The sequence below is a fragment of the Centropristis striata genome, chromosome 1 (assembly GCF_030273125.1).
Source record: "Centropristis striata isolate RG_2023a ecotype Rhode Island chromosome 1, C.striata_1.0, whole genome shotgun sequence".
Taxonomy (NCBI): Eukaryota; Metazoa; Chordata; class Actinopteri; order Perciformes; family Serranidae; genus Centropristis; species Centropristis striata.
The window spans coordinates 40303918-40320949 of NC_081517.1; the positions used below are offsets into that span (position 1 = coordinate 40303918).

The 17032-nt window shown below is 38.6% G+C and overlaps 1 protein-coding gene across 1 annotated transcript; it reads left to right on the forward strand.

Moving 5' to 3' along the window:
- The first annotated feature begins 738 nt into the window (after positions 1–738).
- Positions 739–14160, forward strand: ednraa (endothelin receptor type Aa). The gene is made up of 8 exons (XM_059342248.1): positions 739–964; positions 1935–2453; positions 4213–4340; positions 6670–6868; positions 9394–9546; positions 9739–9872; positions 10023–10131; positions 11895–14160. Exons 2-8 carry the CDS (start codon positions 1980–1982, stop codon positions 12030–12032), a joined length of 1335 nt encoding a protein of 444 aa, XP_059198231.1. The 5' UTR covers positions 739–964; positions 1935–1979; the 3' UTR covers positions 12033–14160.
- Positions 14161–17032: the final 2872 nt, after the last annotated feature.

Here is a 17032-nt window from a genome sequence, read left to right on the forward strand (position 1 = left end):
GAATCTATTGGATTTTCTGCATTTGTTTTATCTTGTTATTTATCTGCTTGGTAATTGGAATGCTCATGTAGACTTAACCACTTTCCCCAAACCTTTTAATTAACTGCACAATGATTGTCCACATTTCCAGCTAATGAAAAACTTTATTATAACGCTGCAAGAGTCACAAAGTGTGATGTGGTCTGGCCACCCACGCAGCGTTTAGTCTGTAAAAGTAAAGATGGTTAGCTCCCACTTCCCGTCTCAGTTTCCCCCCCGTTTTCAAATGAGGCAAACATAACATCACAACATGGACACTGACTTCCCTGTGCCTTCCTCTCTACCTTCTAATCTCTGCTGCCTCTCGTGTGAGGAAACAGTTGCATGTAATGTATACAAGACATAATGTGAGTCAGAGAGGAATTGAAAGAGAAGGTAGGAGGGATTTAAAGAAAAGGGCAGATTGGAGGGGCGTTGGGCTCCCAGATGCCCTTGCCCCTGTGTGTGTGTGTGTGTGTATGTGTGTGTGTAAGTGTGCATGTGTGTGCTGCCGTTCCTTGGAGATGACTGTCAGCAGGCGGTGCCTCTGAGAGAGAGGAGAAAGAGGGGTGGGTGGGTGGGGGGTGGGTGATGTTTCCAAAGGGGGCCCAGTCTGTTACCAAAGGGAGGTGGAGATTTACTATCCCACCCAGTCAAAGTGTCTCACTGGTGCTTTGACACACACACACACACACACACCGGCAGAGATACACACAAGCTCACACACACAAACACACACACATACTGCAAACTCTCCACAGGAAACTCTGAGCCATAATGCGAAGGCACCTCAGAGCAGACGGGTGCATTGCTCAAACCAAGTGGGATACGGTGCGGCTTTGATAGTGCGTTAATTACTCATGTGATGTGATACAGATGTCTGGGGGCTTCAGCCGAAAGTTTGCCTGACGGTTTCCAAGGGGGCCAGGCAGACATTTTAGAAGCGGTAGGTGAAAACCAAATGTATTTATTATTTATGGATAGATCAGTTTGCGTGCTGTCACTGATCCCAGCAGTGTCATGCTGATGCTAAACTGTGATGCTACTTGAAGGGCTGGCTGCTAAATAGTTCTTTGTGTACTTGGTGACAGCTGGGACTTTGAACAGGAAGAACTCTGGGCTATAAGAGTTGCCTGTGCTGTGACATGATGAAAAGGGCTTCACTGTCGATATGACAGTTTAAAACTTTATCTGCTCTTTAACAGGAGTTTTGTGGAATTAATTGCTCTGATTTGGTCCAGAAAGGTTCTTGTTTCTCCTGTGTGGAGGCAGTAGAGGTGAAGGCACCTTTATATAAATATTCAGGGGGAGAATTGAAAACATAAGTTTTGTTTTATGCTTACATTGAAAAGCATTGACTGGAAATCAGCACTGCAGCACTTCATTCATGTTAAAAAAAAAGCTCTTTGTTTTGTAACCACATGTTTAAACCCTTCTAAATTAGAAACAGAGGGAGAACGCAAAACTGAGGAAATCCTTCAGTTGCAAACTCATGCAAGGGGGCTCATTGTGAGAACAGCTTTAGAAGCTTCACTGTGTGGCTGCAACATTATTGACACAAAGCCGTAACAGACAGCTCCCTCTTCCAGGGACGACTGAGAGCAAACAAGATGCCCAATGTGCTCTGCTGATGCTTTATCCTGAACTGTCTGTCTGACTCTAACAAACCCTGGCATCCCCCATCTGTGCCCTCTTGGCAAAATCTTTTTGAAGTCTTGAAGAAGTTATTAAACTTCCTCACTGCTTTTGAAAGGACAGTAATGCTGTTTAACTGTGTAACTGACATATAGCATTCCACTTTGGTTTGATTTTAAGCAGAGGGAAATAGGAGGAGGTGAAGTGAAACAATCAGTGTAAAACTGTGTCTGAAAATTAACCAAATTTCTCTCTTGTTTGCCGTTTTCTTCTCTCACCAGTGATATATTGGGACAGTCTTTCAATCAGTGGAATCAAAGCGCCGAATGTGTTCCATAATGGGCACCCCAGCTGTGCATATGCTGGTGCTAATGGCCTGTATGGCAGCCAGAGGAATGTGCCAGATAAACAGAGCCGAAGAAGAGGAGGACTCTCTCGTCCATTCCACCCTCCAGTCTCCGAGTATCTTCAGCACCGTCGACCCCAGCACGGGGCCCGACCTCAACATGGGGGCCCCGCGGCCTGATGCCCAGGCTGTGGGATCTGGAAATGGAACTGTCATGAAGAAGCCGTTAGCACCTCCGATGTGCTTTATATCTCCCAACATTAGCTACTATTTTAAGTACATCAACACGATCATTTTCATTACCGTGTTTTTGGTCGGGCTGGTTGGCAACGGCACCCTGCTGAAGATTATTTACCAGCACAAGTGCATGAGGAACGGGCCGAACGCACTCATTGCCAGTCTGGCACTGGGGGACCTTATGTACATAATCTTTTTACCCTTCAATGCATACAAGGTACAGTTATCAATCTGCTTGTGCATGTTTAATTAAAGTCTTGACCTTATTTTGAGAGCCAAGTGACAGGTCTCCTTGTTGATATGATGAAATGCAGCAACAATGGAAGTGATACACAGAGATAAAGTGGAATATTACAGACGGGAAAAGGGGGGTAAGGGAGTGTGCAAATAGACGGGAAAGTGTAATCAGTCGGACGCCGTTATCTCCCTCGTGTGGGCAGATTAGTGATGAGAGGAGCAGGGATATGGCTGGCTTAAATAAACACAGGAATCAGGCTGTAGTCACACATGCCAGTGGCCTTGTATTGACCTGGGACATTAGTCACTGCCCCTTATCTGGAGGTTTTTTTTGTTTTTTACCCAGTGTTACTCACGTGATAAATCACTTGTGGAGTTTTCAGTTCTAGTGTTTTATCCAAATAAAAGTCAGTGTCAAAGGTTGTAATGCTGTAAATAAAAATCTGTTTATGTTTCTCAGCTGGTAATAAGTATTGTCAGCTCATTTAATTCTAATATTAATGAGCATTAATGGTGTAAACAAACATTTAACAGCATCAGAAACTATTAACACATTACTATATTAAGTAGTTGTTTATTACTAACCTGCCAATCAGTCTGAGAGTGACAGCCAGCTTCAGTTTTGAATTATTATTTTTTTTGGTGACTCACAACGCTTTTGTTTACTTTTGGATTGTATGTGAAATATGAGGCGCTTAATGATGATGAATTATGCTGAGGGCTCCTGTCTTGGGTTGATTTATACCAATAAATACTGTCATGCTTTGTATAATAATCAAGAATGATAGCAAATGGGAGTCATCAGTCAACTTGATCTAATGGGACGCCATTTTATAAGAGAAGAAATGAGAAGACCACCTGGTTAGAATTAACTTGGGACTTTGAAGTCACAGTAGATTCGTAGTCTGAGCAACACATGTGCAGAGAGGAAACAAAAATCTTACCGGGGGAACAGTTTGTGCACAAACAAAGAAAGAGCCACGTCTACACTGCTGAAACCATGTTGAAGCCCCCTTGTTCACTTCCTCGGGGCTGTGACAGTGTTTCCAAAAATAATCAGCTACTTATACACTGAAAACAGTGGTGTGGTGTGGGCTCCTTCCCTCTCAGCCTCTCTTCTGCGCTCCTGGGAAACTTTAATGGCACAAGTAAACAATGGAGGGCCAGGAAGCACACTGAAGTTCTTCCTTTGGCTTCAGTTCTGGGAAACGTCTTTTTTACGCAGGTTATATCATGCTGGAGTAGGAGTTTTTGATGGAAACAAACTTCACATGGCCTTGACTTATTTTCCCACAGAAAGTAATACTATAAGAGGTTGTGGAAGTGACAACATAGTGAATTATCATTAAAGCTCGGTTGTACGTTTTCAAGAGGCTAAAAGTTTGCAGGAGATTGAAAGTTTTGCAAAAGTTGTGCAAAGTTTTATCAGCTGATGAGCTCCATATGGTTCGTGTCAGACTAAACTCACTCTGACGTAAACATGACATTGAGAGGTCTCCGATCTGCAGTAAAATTTCCTTAAATAGATATCATCGACGGCCTGCATGAATCCAGTAACAAAAGTGTGATTAACAGTCAAATCCCTAAAGAGAGATAACTTTAAATCATTCACTTTATACTGCTACATTAGCTAAGCCAAATAGTGATTTAATGACACATTATGTTAGTGTGAAATGTGTTTTTATTCCTTTGAGAAAAGTGTTTGCGTAACAGTTATCTTATGTGGTTTTTCCCACCAGCTCCTGGCATCCGGTTGGCTTTTTGAACACAACATTGTCGGCCTGATTCTGTGTAAGCTGGTGCCCTTCCTGCAGAAAGCCTCTGTGGGCATCACCGTTCTCAACCTGTGTGCCCTCAGCGTGGACAGGTCAGTGCCTTCACACTAAAAAAAGCCTTTTATTGAAGTCACATCTGGAGCTCTGACGTGTGAGAGTCAGTTCTGGTGAGCCAGCAGGAAAATCCTGCTTTGTGTATGCTAAAACAGTGACCTAATATGGTAAATGGTAAATGGACCTGCACTTACACTACTGGTCAAAAGTTTTAGAACACACCAACTTTTCCAGAATTTAATTGAAAATGATGCAGTTTAATGTAATGTGTACTTGTAATACACATTTGCAACATTTAAAATTCTTGATTGAGCATGATAGTGTTTTGAAAGTAAAAAAAAGATTCAAAATCACATTTCATGTTGGACTAAAGGACTAAAAGAAGACACAAAATGACCAAAAAAAGACACAAAATGACAAAAAAAGACACCAAAAGACACAAAATGACTAAAAAAAGACACAAAATGACTTACAAAGACATGAAAAGAATTAAAAAATGGACAAAATAGCTCTTTACACTACGGACTGCGCTCATTCACCCTTTCACACACACATTCATACTGGTGGCAGAGGCTACCCTAAACGGTGCCACCTGCCACCATTGGGAATTCATTCTCACACCGATGAACGCAGCATCAGGAGCAGTAATATACATTTATTATGTATAATAAGATTTTTTGCACATGTTTATGATGTGGTGTTTGATTAAACATCAAACATATTAAAGTAGCTTTTGGGGAAGCAATCCATCCTCCAAAAAACTTCTTGGACATTATAACTCATTCTAATAAAGAAGGTTTAATTTGTGTTTTTATCATTCCATAGAGACGTATGAAAAGGAGCCACTTTAATCTAAGGTTACATGGTCTTGCACAGCCCATCTGAAGCCTGAGAGAAGCGTAACTTTCTGCATATTTATTTCATAGCTGAAAAAACAGATACTATTACACAAAATCTGAGTAGGAGGTCCAGTCATTGGAAAGGCAATTAAAGAAATTGAATTTGGCTGATGAGCCTTGCCAATTCATCCATCTTTTACTCCACTCAAGAGAGATTAATTTGTCACAAATGTTTTCTTCTAATATAATTCTGGTTATTAAGAGAAGCAGAGATTTTGTATTTTATTTGATTCCAGTTTAATGACGTGATGATTCGGTTAGCTGAGATGATGATCACTTTCGGGAAAAGTCAATACTTACTGAGGAAGATTTATATTTATCCCTCCGCTCTATTATATGTGTTCACAACTTGTGTGATGAGCTAGAGATGCTCTTTATTCTTTAATGTTATAGTCGTTTATCTTACATGCAATATAAAGTGCACTGAAAACTCTATATATAATGCCAACATTAAAAACAACATATGTATGGCAAGTATACTGACAACTTCTATTTTTTTTATAGACCTTAATAGAAATTCCCTAATGAATAAATGATGATCAAGGAGTGCTGAAGTTCATTGTCATCTCACTTTATGCACTATAGACACAACTTTAGAGATAAGAGGCTTGCAAAATGGCTCCAAGGTTCAACCAGGCAGACATATTTAATGACCTCTATTATGAGAAAAAACACAGCAGTGCTGTACAGTTGTGTTCAAGAGCAGATGCTCTCTATTTGTTTCCAGGAAACGTGTAGCATATTTGCGCATGTGTGTGTGTGTGTGTGTATTAAGTCTCTTTTGTATCTTTTCAATGTTGGAGGAAGAGAAAAAGGTGGATACATTACCACTTAGTGAAATATAAATGCCGCCATGTTGTTCAACAGAGAAATTCAAATGTGTCATGAAAAATATATTGTTTTTGCCATAAAATCTTGATGCAGGATTTTACTAAAACATTTCGACAAGTGGTTTCCATTAATGAAACAAACAAGCAAACAAGTATTCAGTGCACGGGAAACACAAGCCAACAGACAGACCCCTCTGCCAACATGGGCCAGTCTGTTTGGAGGCTTCACAAAAATATAAATATTAGATATTTAAAATAAACAATTGATCATCTCTCCTCATTAAAACTTAACATTTTGATATTCTTTGCTGACTGAGCAGTTTGTTGTGTTTGGTGTGCTGCCATGCATAAGGAAGATGTTGTTAGCTTTGTCTTTGTCAGGAGAGACGAAGAAAGTGATGACTTACTGATTTCTATTTAATGACTGAAAGCATCTGAACTCCTGCAGCCCTGTTTTAATTAATAAATAGTAATAACTTATAATCGTGTTACATTTTATACTTTCTATTTCAATTTGTATCCCAAGAGTGCTGTTTCATAATCACCCCTGCTGCAGTAACTCCTCTCTTGTATCCCCTAATCACATTATTTTAAACTAATCAATTTAATGTGTCTCCTCCATCTGTTATGTCTCACAGGTACAGAGCCGTGGCATCCTGGAGCAGAGTTCAGGGAGTGGGCATCCCTCTGCTCACAGTTGTGGAGATTGTGACTATTTGGTTGCTGTCGCTCTTCCTGGCCGTACCGGAGGCGGTTGTCTTTGACATGGTCACCTTCACCTACAGGAACGTAACCATGACCACCTGCATGCTCAACCCCAAGACTAACTTCATGCAGGTACGCCATCCTCAAATCAAATCAAACTTTATTTATATAGAGCTTTTCATACATAAAAATGCAACACAAAGTGCTTTACAAAAAATAAGAATGAAAACAGACAATAAAAATGACAAAACCCATCCCTCCCTCCCCCACATACACATCTGTAGGTATACATACACAAACATGCACACACACGCATTTAGTCATGCACACACACAAACACACACTCAGACTCACACACAGCACATATTGATTGATTTCTTATCATTTTTTGGATAAGAAAATTGCTGTTTAGTGCTTTTGTGTACAAATGTTTTGCTTTGTATTGAGGCCAAGAAGTGCAGTGAAGTACAGTGTGTCATGGTACTCATATGGAAGAGTTGGGTTTTGCAATGGAGAGACAAAACATCACTGGATTAGGAGATAGGAAACTCACCTGCATGTGGAGGACGTGTCTGTGAGGGGGGGACGTGTCTGAAAAAACTCAGAATGCTTTCAAAAATATAAATGTTAACCCTTTATCAGGCGAAGAACTATATTTGGTAACTTCAGGTAATATTTCGAGAAAAAAGTTGCATATTTACTAGATTAAAGTGGCAAATCTACAAGAAAAAAAAGTTGCAGATTTAAGAGATTTAAAGTGGGAAAAAGCAACTTTTTTCTCCCAGATTCAACCTTTTAAATCTCATTAATCTACGCATTTTTTACTCGTAGATTTGCCACTTTAAACTCGTAAACTTTTTTCTCAAAATATTATTTTTGTGTTTTTTTTTTTACACATTCTGGCTGTATGTAATATCCTCCAATATTCTCTAAGGTTGAAATTTGGAATTTGCAAGTATTTCAATGAGTGCCCTATTAAGGGTTAATAGTTTATCTGTATGAATTAACAAAATGCAAAGTGAGTGAACAGAAGAAAAATCTAAATCAGATCAATATTTGGTGTGACCACCCTTTGCCTTTAAATCAGCATCAATTCTTCGAGGATTTTTTTCAGACCTGTCTAAGACTTTTGCACAGTAGTGTAGTTTTAGATCATGAGAAGAACTGTAAAATAAATAAATATTTTCTGCTTGGACAGAAAATAAGTAAAAACACAAGAAAACTAGAAGTCCATTTGGAGAGTGCAGACCTCCATCAAGGCCACTGGTGCATTCATGTGCCCCTTGCTTGTTCCAATTTTCCAAGTTGGAAAGTCTTTTGTTTTTTACGGTCAAAGGTGGAAACGACAAGTGCTCTACGCAGAAGAATTTGTTGCATTTATTGCTAAGAGCATTAGCGTGTTGATTGCTGTTTTCCAGTATTTGCGTGACAACAAAGAGCAAAGATTTGGTTAGCCATGAAAAATGTTCGGGAACTAATTTTTCCGATTATTCCGACACCATGTGAATGGAGCACAAATGTCCTATCTTGCAATGTTAACAAAGGTGCTGACAGACAGACAAACAAATAAAGAAAGCACAATAAAAACATACCCTCCTTGGACCACGTAACATGTATATGCTTCATCCTTCCAACAAGTTTCACAAAAATCAGACCAGTAGTATTTCCGATAAATTAACCAAATATAACCTGTCAGAGATAATTAATACTCCACTCTAATTCACCTTTCAAGCCCGTAATTGAGTATTTGCTACTAAAAAGATTATAAGTGTAGTATCCCTTTAAGAAATAAACCTGGTCTACTTGCTCTTTTCATGTGATGGTGGACCTTTTCACATACTTGGAGCACATAATTGATTGCAGGCCAAGTGCAATTACTGAGACCTGAAATCTGGGGCCTCAAACTGAGCCACATGTGCGTATCTATTCCATATGTACAAAACTGAAGTAATCTCACTCTAGATATCAGCTTTGAAATGCTGGAGACTGAGCAAAACTGACCTCTTGACAGATATCAGTCCCAGCTGATTTTGTTTTCTTGGTACACAACTCAACAACGTTTTGCTTTCCGTAGAAACTGTGTAACAAAGTTCAGTAAAGTTTACAGACTTGTGCAATTGTGGTATTTTTTAAAGAACATACTTACAAGAGCCAAATGGACCCAAAGTGGGTTGTTTTTAGACCGACGATAAACGACAAGTTTAGGTCTGAGTCAGGTTCACATATAAAAGCATAGATTCTTACTACTAGGATCATACCTGCATAATAAAAATCATTTTAACTTTACTTCTATGATACACATCAATATCACGCATGACGTCTCATTTGGACCTTTAAGCTCATATCAGTAGTAGTTACCAAATGATAAAGAGGGATCCGTCCTCAGCTGGTAGGTGCAATGGGAACCAATGGTGGGAAATGGATATAAATTGAAGCAAAAGTTGTATGAAGTCCTAGGTAGTATTATATGCCTTTAGGTGCATTAAATCATCAACTTGAGTCAAAACACAGACAAGAAAATCGTGGAGTTGCAATGGAGCAGGAGGAAAATTGTGGCTTGTAAAACCTTGCCTTTTTTTTTTTTTTTTTTTTACATAATTCCTAATGCATTATTTCAGTTTGAATGTAATTTTACATGTGCTTGTTTCCCTTTGTAGTTCTATACGGATGCAAAGGACTGGTGGCTGTTTGGCTTCTACTTTTGTGCACCTCTGCTCCTCACCGCTATTTTCTACACTCTGATGACCTTCGAGATGCTCAACCATAGGAACGGAAGTCTTCGGATTGCCCTCAGCGAGCACCTCAAACAGGTCGAACAATACTTCTATATGTGTGATTACATATTTATCAGCTAAAGCAACCTTTTTGAGGCAGTGAAATGAGTCAATGTTGCACTGTCAGCAGTGTTTATTTCATGATTTTAACCTCCAACACCCTCCATTACGCAAACTTCATCACCTCCTGTTTTATGGTGGAATGAAATGTTCCTTATCTCTCTGCAGAGGAGGGAGGTAGCCAGAGCCGTTTTCTGTCTCGTCCTTATCTTTGCCCTCTGCTGGTTCCCACTGCACCTGAGCCGGATCCTAAAGAAGATGGTTTACTCTCAGGATGACAAGATGCGCTGTGAGCTGCTGAAGTGAGTTACTTTTTGAATTGAATTTATTTTCCAGAAACAGAAACTAGCTGATTCTGCCAAGTGTTTACCATTAAATGCTACACTGAAAAGGTGTATTGGCCTCTAGGGTGCTCTATAAACATAATTATAATGAGTTTCTTCTATTTTCAGTTTCCTGTTGGTCATGGATTACCTTGGTATCAACCTTGCAACAATCAACTCCTGCATAAATCCCATTATCCTCTTCTTTGTCAGCAAGAAGTTTAAAAACTGCTTCAAGGTATAGTACTCTCCCACAACAGATGGATATTAATGCATGTAACAAACTCAGATGCTCACTTTTCTATCACTCTCTTTCTCACACACAAACATGCACACACTCCTTTAGTTTTTGTCTGGTCAGCAAAGGAAACAGTGAACTCAGGCCTTTTGTTCATGACACAGAGGGTGTGATGGTTATGACGTTCCATGAGCAACATGTAAAAAGCAGAGTAACGATTTATTTATTCACTTTGTCATGGTGAGGTCACACACTGTCAAACCGACCTGTGCTGGAGATAAACCATGTCTCAAGTTTGCTTGTTAAAGGGTTTGTGGGAGGGAGGTGGGGGAGCAGATGAGAGCAGAGCCACGCATGTAGGAAGACCTCTCTGTTAAATTTGTTACATTAGAAAGTGTTTTTCTCAGTTTCTTTTATTTTAACTTTTTTTTTTTTTTATAGAAACCAAACTTTCCAGCTTCATTTCTATCTATATTGTGACCAATTTTACACAGGGCTTTGTTCATATGTAATTTATAGCCTGACCCTATCCCTTATGCAATGCATAATGTGAATATAATGTGATTATAATTTTGTAAATAAATGTGTTGCAACTACAGTTATAATACAATGTGAACAAAACAAAACAAAACAAAAAAAAAAAAAAAAAAAATTGTTACATTAAAGGAACCCTTATTTGCTTTCTTGCCAAGTGATTTATATTAAGAGAAGAACCCATGTCTGTACAGTAAATAAGAAGCAACAGCCATCAGCTGATTAGCTTGGAATGACATTGAAACTGAGAAAAGGGGAACACAGCTAGTCAGTAAGTTTACTTAGAAAACAGTCTCAGCATAAAAGTACAACTCGTGCAATTCACACTTCTGCTTTCGTACGGCCTAAACTAAAGAAAAAAACAATTGTTAATAAGTCAGTTTTAAAGGAGCTGGTAGGAGGATTATCTTATCTTTGGACCATATTCTGTATAAAAGAGCTGGACGTAGCTCTGTGATGCCACTTTAAGTGGATTACTGTTTTCAAGCCTTGAGTTTGAAATTTTTTGACAGAAATTACTATATTTGAACAAGAGGTTGGAGCTAAACTATTAGCTAAAGCTAGCACTAGCTAGTTAGCTTGATTAGCAAGGTGCATCCGCAATTCAAAATGAACAGCCAACTTCCTGGAGTGTCTTTTAGTTCAACTGAACACTAAACATGATATCTTTAGGTGAACAAAATGGTACAATTAACTTGTTTTTAACCTGAAAACACACACTCAGTCATATGGTAGCCACGTCCTAAAGCATATCCTGCTTTCCCGTCTTTTTTACTCTAAATGGGACCATAATTTGCAATATGAACATCATGCTGTATTGAAACGAGTGATTAAGAATCATACACTCATTAAAAATGTGTACTGAGGTAGTCAATCAAGTGAGAAGTAGGGCCATTTCCTCATAGACTGCTATGCAAACAAACTTTTTTTTGGCAACCATTTGGAGTCGCCCCCTGCAGGTCCAAGGCACTTCTGTATTGGCTTCAGTTTCAGACATAGGTTACTCCTTTCTTTGGACAAGCTAAGTTAGCTGTTCCCCCCTGGTTTCAGTCTCAATGTTAAGCTAAGGAAGCTCTCTCCTGGTTCCAGCTTCATATTTAACAGAGAAATATTAGAGTGGTATAAATCTTCTCAGCTAATCCTTAAAAGGAAAGTGAATAAGCGTATTTCATAATATGTCGAACTACTCGTCTAAAATATTCTCTTTCTGTCTTCACATGTTTTTCAAGTCGTGTTTGTGCTGCTGGTGTTACTCTGACAGCCAGACGAGCAGCATCGGACCCATGAACGGTACCAGCGTCCAGTGTAAAAGCCCAGAGCCCAACAACCACAATGCTGATCGTGCCACCAGGAAATACAGCGACTGATCTGTCACCTTTGGACTATTTTCAAGCTCTTCCATTTACCCAGCAGCTTTTAAAATTAAACAAATGCTCAACTTAAATATATATATAACTTCAAAAAGTACTTTTCAGACAGTAAATGCACATCCGTAGGACCACTGAAGCAACAAATACACCTGGCAGGGATGGATAAGGAACTGGAGATAAAAAAGGAACAAACAATGGATTTGGCGCACAAAGCTCTGAAGATGCCCGAGCCTCACAGCGGGCTAAATTTCCTAAGACAAACTCCTTGTATTCCCACACCCACTGTGACACGTGAGAGAAAGAAGGGGGAGAGTGGGATGAGGAACAGGATGCAGCTGAACGGTGACTATAAATTACCCTCATTCAGTAGCAGAGTGCGCTATTCCTGTAAAGGGCAGCACTACTGGGAAGGATGCACAAAGCTACAGGAAGGAAAAAGCAGACTGCTTGCTGTCAGAGGGAATGATGGGAGACGAGTATGTGCTGTCCCCAGGAGTTTGCTACTCACTGATGGTGGAAAACAGGAAAGCGTGTTACCGACTCAAACAACAATTAAACATGCAAGTGGTTGCACAGTGTATTTTACTCACACTCATTATTCATTGAGCTACTTTGTGGTATAATTACAAGAACATTTTGAAGTTAATTTGCTTCCAACTGCTTTCTGGCTCATCGGAAAAAGACTGAAAGATGCATCCCTTTATTGGGCAAAAAATCTATTTAATGGAATTAGGGCCGACAGACCACCAAACTTCTGGTCAGTAATCCAAACATGAAAGATTTCACAAACAAAATCATGTCCGGAGTCAGAATAAGCCAAAGTGCACTGGCACAAAATCAAGTACAGGGTTGTAGGATAAGGTACGACTCTGTATTTTCATAAGAAAATGATAAATATGAGGTCATGCATTATGACAGGTCTCATATCACCATAGATTGAAACTGAACAGGAATTAGGATTTTTTTTAAACACTGTGAATTTTAACAGATATAATCAACAATAATTGTGACTTTTATGCATGTATAACCAACTGAATATAAACAGTATGTATAGTGTCCACTTTTATAAAGTGTTATATTGCAGTAATAATAATGAAGTATTTTACTCAGACAACATTACCTGTGTAATGACATAGGCAAATGAGTTCTTATATGGTGATGGTAAACGGTTCGGATATTAAATAAATAGTTTTGGAAAATACCCCTATTGGTTTTAGTTAGTTAAGAAGACCAAAAACAGTTGAAACACCTGGCAGGGCTCTGCCTGAGGGTGACATCATTGTGTCAGTACCTCTAAAGCTACAAGTTATATCTAGTTAGTTTATTCCATTTGAAAGTATTAAAGAAATAAAAAAAGTGTTTTTTGCTGGTTAGCTATAGCTAGCAGCTAACAGGCTGTGGAAATTATTGTATATTCAGCAGCTAACCAGCTTCTGGCTATAGCTAAAATGGCAAAAACATGCATAACATGATAAACATGCTTATTATTTTAAGAGATGCTGGCAGGTGGATTTTGTTATCTTCAGACAGAAGATTTACATCGCTTCCAGTCTTTATGCTAAGTTAAGCTAGTTGGTTGTAGGTAGCTAACCAGAAAAAAAAAGGTGAACAAGATATAATGTGCTGATTTTTTAGCTTTAGAGCTGCAGACAATTGGCTTTTGTCATCTTCGGACAAAGCTTAGTTTCCTCCTGTCTCCAGTCTTTATGCTAAGCTAAGCTAATCTGCTGCTTCACATTTAAACAAAGATACAAGTGGCATTGATCATCTCATCTGCCAAGAAAGTGAAAGAGGGTATTTTCCAAAATATCAAACTTTATTTTTAATGTTGAAATCATACTCAGCACCAAAAGCTTTACTGCCTTTTACTATTTGATATGTGAGCGTATGTAAACCTGTGTGTATTTGACTGTGTTAGTATGTGTGTGTGTGTGTGTGTGTGTGTGTATAATTACTTGCACTTCTTTAGTTGGAGTGTTTTGCACACTTGGAGAACAGGCGATTATCTGTACAGTTATTATTTTACCACTATTCATCAGAGCAATCCACTATAATCTTAAGAAAATGGAATTCATATGTGTTTGTTGTCGTTGATGCTGCTGCTTATACCAATAAATCAATTTCCATCTCCACTCTGACGGGGTTTATTTCACCATCATGCTTATATTGGTTTCTCCGGGAAGTTGGAAGGGGGCCCCTTCTGTTTTTGATCTGCGTCTGTGAGAAAGAGGCGTCTGGGAGTGATTTGAAGCACACTGTGACCTGCTTGGCAACTGAGCCCTTAGGGTTGCTAATGTCAGCGGAGAGGATGTGAACAGCTCGGACGGTGGGAATTTGATACATAAAACTTGTTTCTCATCTGTGCTGCCAAAAGAGGAAAGCAAAGTATAACCATTACTCATCTGTGCTTTAGTCATATAAGCTTTGATGTTGCAGAATTATATATATTTTGCTTACAAGCAATGTCATAATGGGCCTAATAATACACATTTGCTGAACACTGAATAGCAGCAATGCAATAGACTTGATTTAATGCAACACATTCCAACTATTAAAAGGCATTTTTTGAAAAATTCCATTTAAAAAACACCTAATGTATCAAGACTCAAGTCTGCGGCAACTTCTCACAGTTCAGTATCTACTCTGCGTAAATGTCATTAATCCAAGATTATGCTCTCAAACCTCTCAAAATGAGACAATACCCAGAGCCACGTAATTCCATACAGAAAATTGAAAAACACCCAAGATCAACAGAACACTGCAGCAGTTGCAGCTTTATCGGACGTTGGCCTGTTATTTGTTTCAGCGGGTTGCCGATAAGTCTCAGCCAGGTCATAAACTTTTATGAAACTGCTCCATATTCCTCATATGAAATCATGCCACAATCAGGTCCGGGGAAACAGAGAAAAAAATACACAATTGCTCAAAACTTTGGTTTCTAAGGCATAGCATTTTGTGGTTTAATGAATGATAGAATGCAAAATAAATAATATTTGGGGAAAAACATATTGGAGCAAATGCTCATGCTTTTCTGGGAAGTGCAAGAGGGTGAGAGAAAGTGAGGGAGAGTGAAACAGATTGGTTTTAGCTCTGTGGAATTTGGTGGGAACCTTGTTTCTTGCCAGCAGTGAATTGAATAAAGCTCGAAAACAAATAATGAAATATCTCAAAGATCCAAGGTGCTTCTTCATGCAGAGCTTGTTCAGATTTGGCTGTTGATACAGAAAATATGTTCAATATCAATCGATGATCATGACAAAGACAATAAAAAGTTGCTTTACAAGGTATTCTCTGTTAAGAAATAAAAGAAAGCAAGATTTCAACTGATTTTTTTTAAATTAATTCTCATTCTCAACAATATATTTATGATATGAAAACATGGGTTTGGTTAATAATTACTAAGAGGGGTGCAAGGAAACAATGTGCTTTTCTTCTTTTTAAATAATTGTTTTTTTGTTGAAATTAGAGACCTACATGAAAATGCAGGTCAGAAATCAGATAAAATAATTGAATTGTGTTCCACTTGTATGCCACAAAACCACACAATTATTAGTACAGAATCCATTTTCCCCCAAAAAAGTTAATGAATAAACCAGAATGTATGTAATAAAAAATCTTACAGTATCTTTAAGCTCTCAAGATTATTATTTGTTGTATTTTAGGAAGTGAAATCAGTCTTGAAGTTCCTTGAATACAAACCACAAATCCTTTCAAAGAACAGTATGTCTCACTGTTGCTGTCACACAAAAATCTCTTGTGTAGCTTTTTGAATGTTTTCAATTTATGACCTGAAATGAATGAATGCAGTGTTTCCACAGGTTAAAGTATCAAGTAGGCACTGAGGACAACTGATCCCTGGGGCCCCTGGAGCCCCAACAGCTCCAGGTTTACTGTGTCACACCTGGATTTTGCTAAATTCACTGAACCTTTGTCTGCAAATATGCAACACTAAATGCATTCACACACCAAAAGTAATGATGATAAACAACACAAAAATGTCAAATACTTGGCTATAAATATTTAGCTTCAAAACTATTTATACCAACAGAACAGATTCACACAGGCAGACAGACTGATATTGACTCTGAGCATCATCTGGCAGCCTGTTTGAGTTAAATTGTTGAATAGCCAAAGCTACTGTAAGCTATTTAATTGATCTTACATTTAGCTAAATGCTCTGAGTGAATTTGAGTTCCCTCTGGTAAACAGTTACGCTATGTCTAGGGCTTTTATTGTGAAATGTGAGCATGGAAGTGGATCTGATATGTGCAGGTTAAAGGCTTTTTAAAAAAAAAAGAGTAATTATGAAGTTTGCTGTCTTGGTTCAGGCTATAGACCGTCTGTATTGTTATTTCATAATCCTCAGGTGTATCTCATAACCTTCAAATACACTATAGTCTACATTTTGAACATGTCCATCCTGCACAATGTGATTGGTTGATGCCTAAATTTGTGGTGCGAAAGCTCAGAAAACCAACCACGATCCGGAAAAAGAAAACTTCTGTCATTTTTTTCTGCTTAATATTTGCATTCTGTATGAAAGTACTCGTGACAAAAAAAACAGTTTTTGACCCCTCTAAGCAGGTTAATCCGGCAATGACTCAGTGAAACACTTTGGTCGTGACCTGCACTTAAAGTTTAAGACTGGTGATATAATCCATTTTTATTATAGTCAACAGAGTTGAAGTGAAAGACCAAAACCATATCTCTGACATGCCACAAATATATACTTAAAGCGTTATCATTAGTCTAACAAAAGTGAATAATGTATATTTGGGGACCATTTTCCGGCCCAGATTTGGGTATTAGTGTATGTTGTAGAGACTCAAAATAAGTGGCAGTCCCTTACATTACAGTGTTCATGGTAATGTGGGAACGTGTGGCTCCTTGATGTATTTTTAATACTTTTTGGACAGCAATGGAAGTCCACAGCACAGAGGAATAAAGTACATAAGGTTTTGGAAACACAGCATCCTTTTAAGAGACTCAGAGCTACA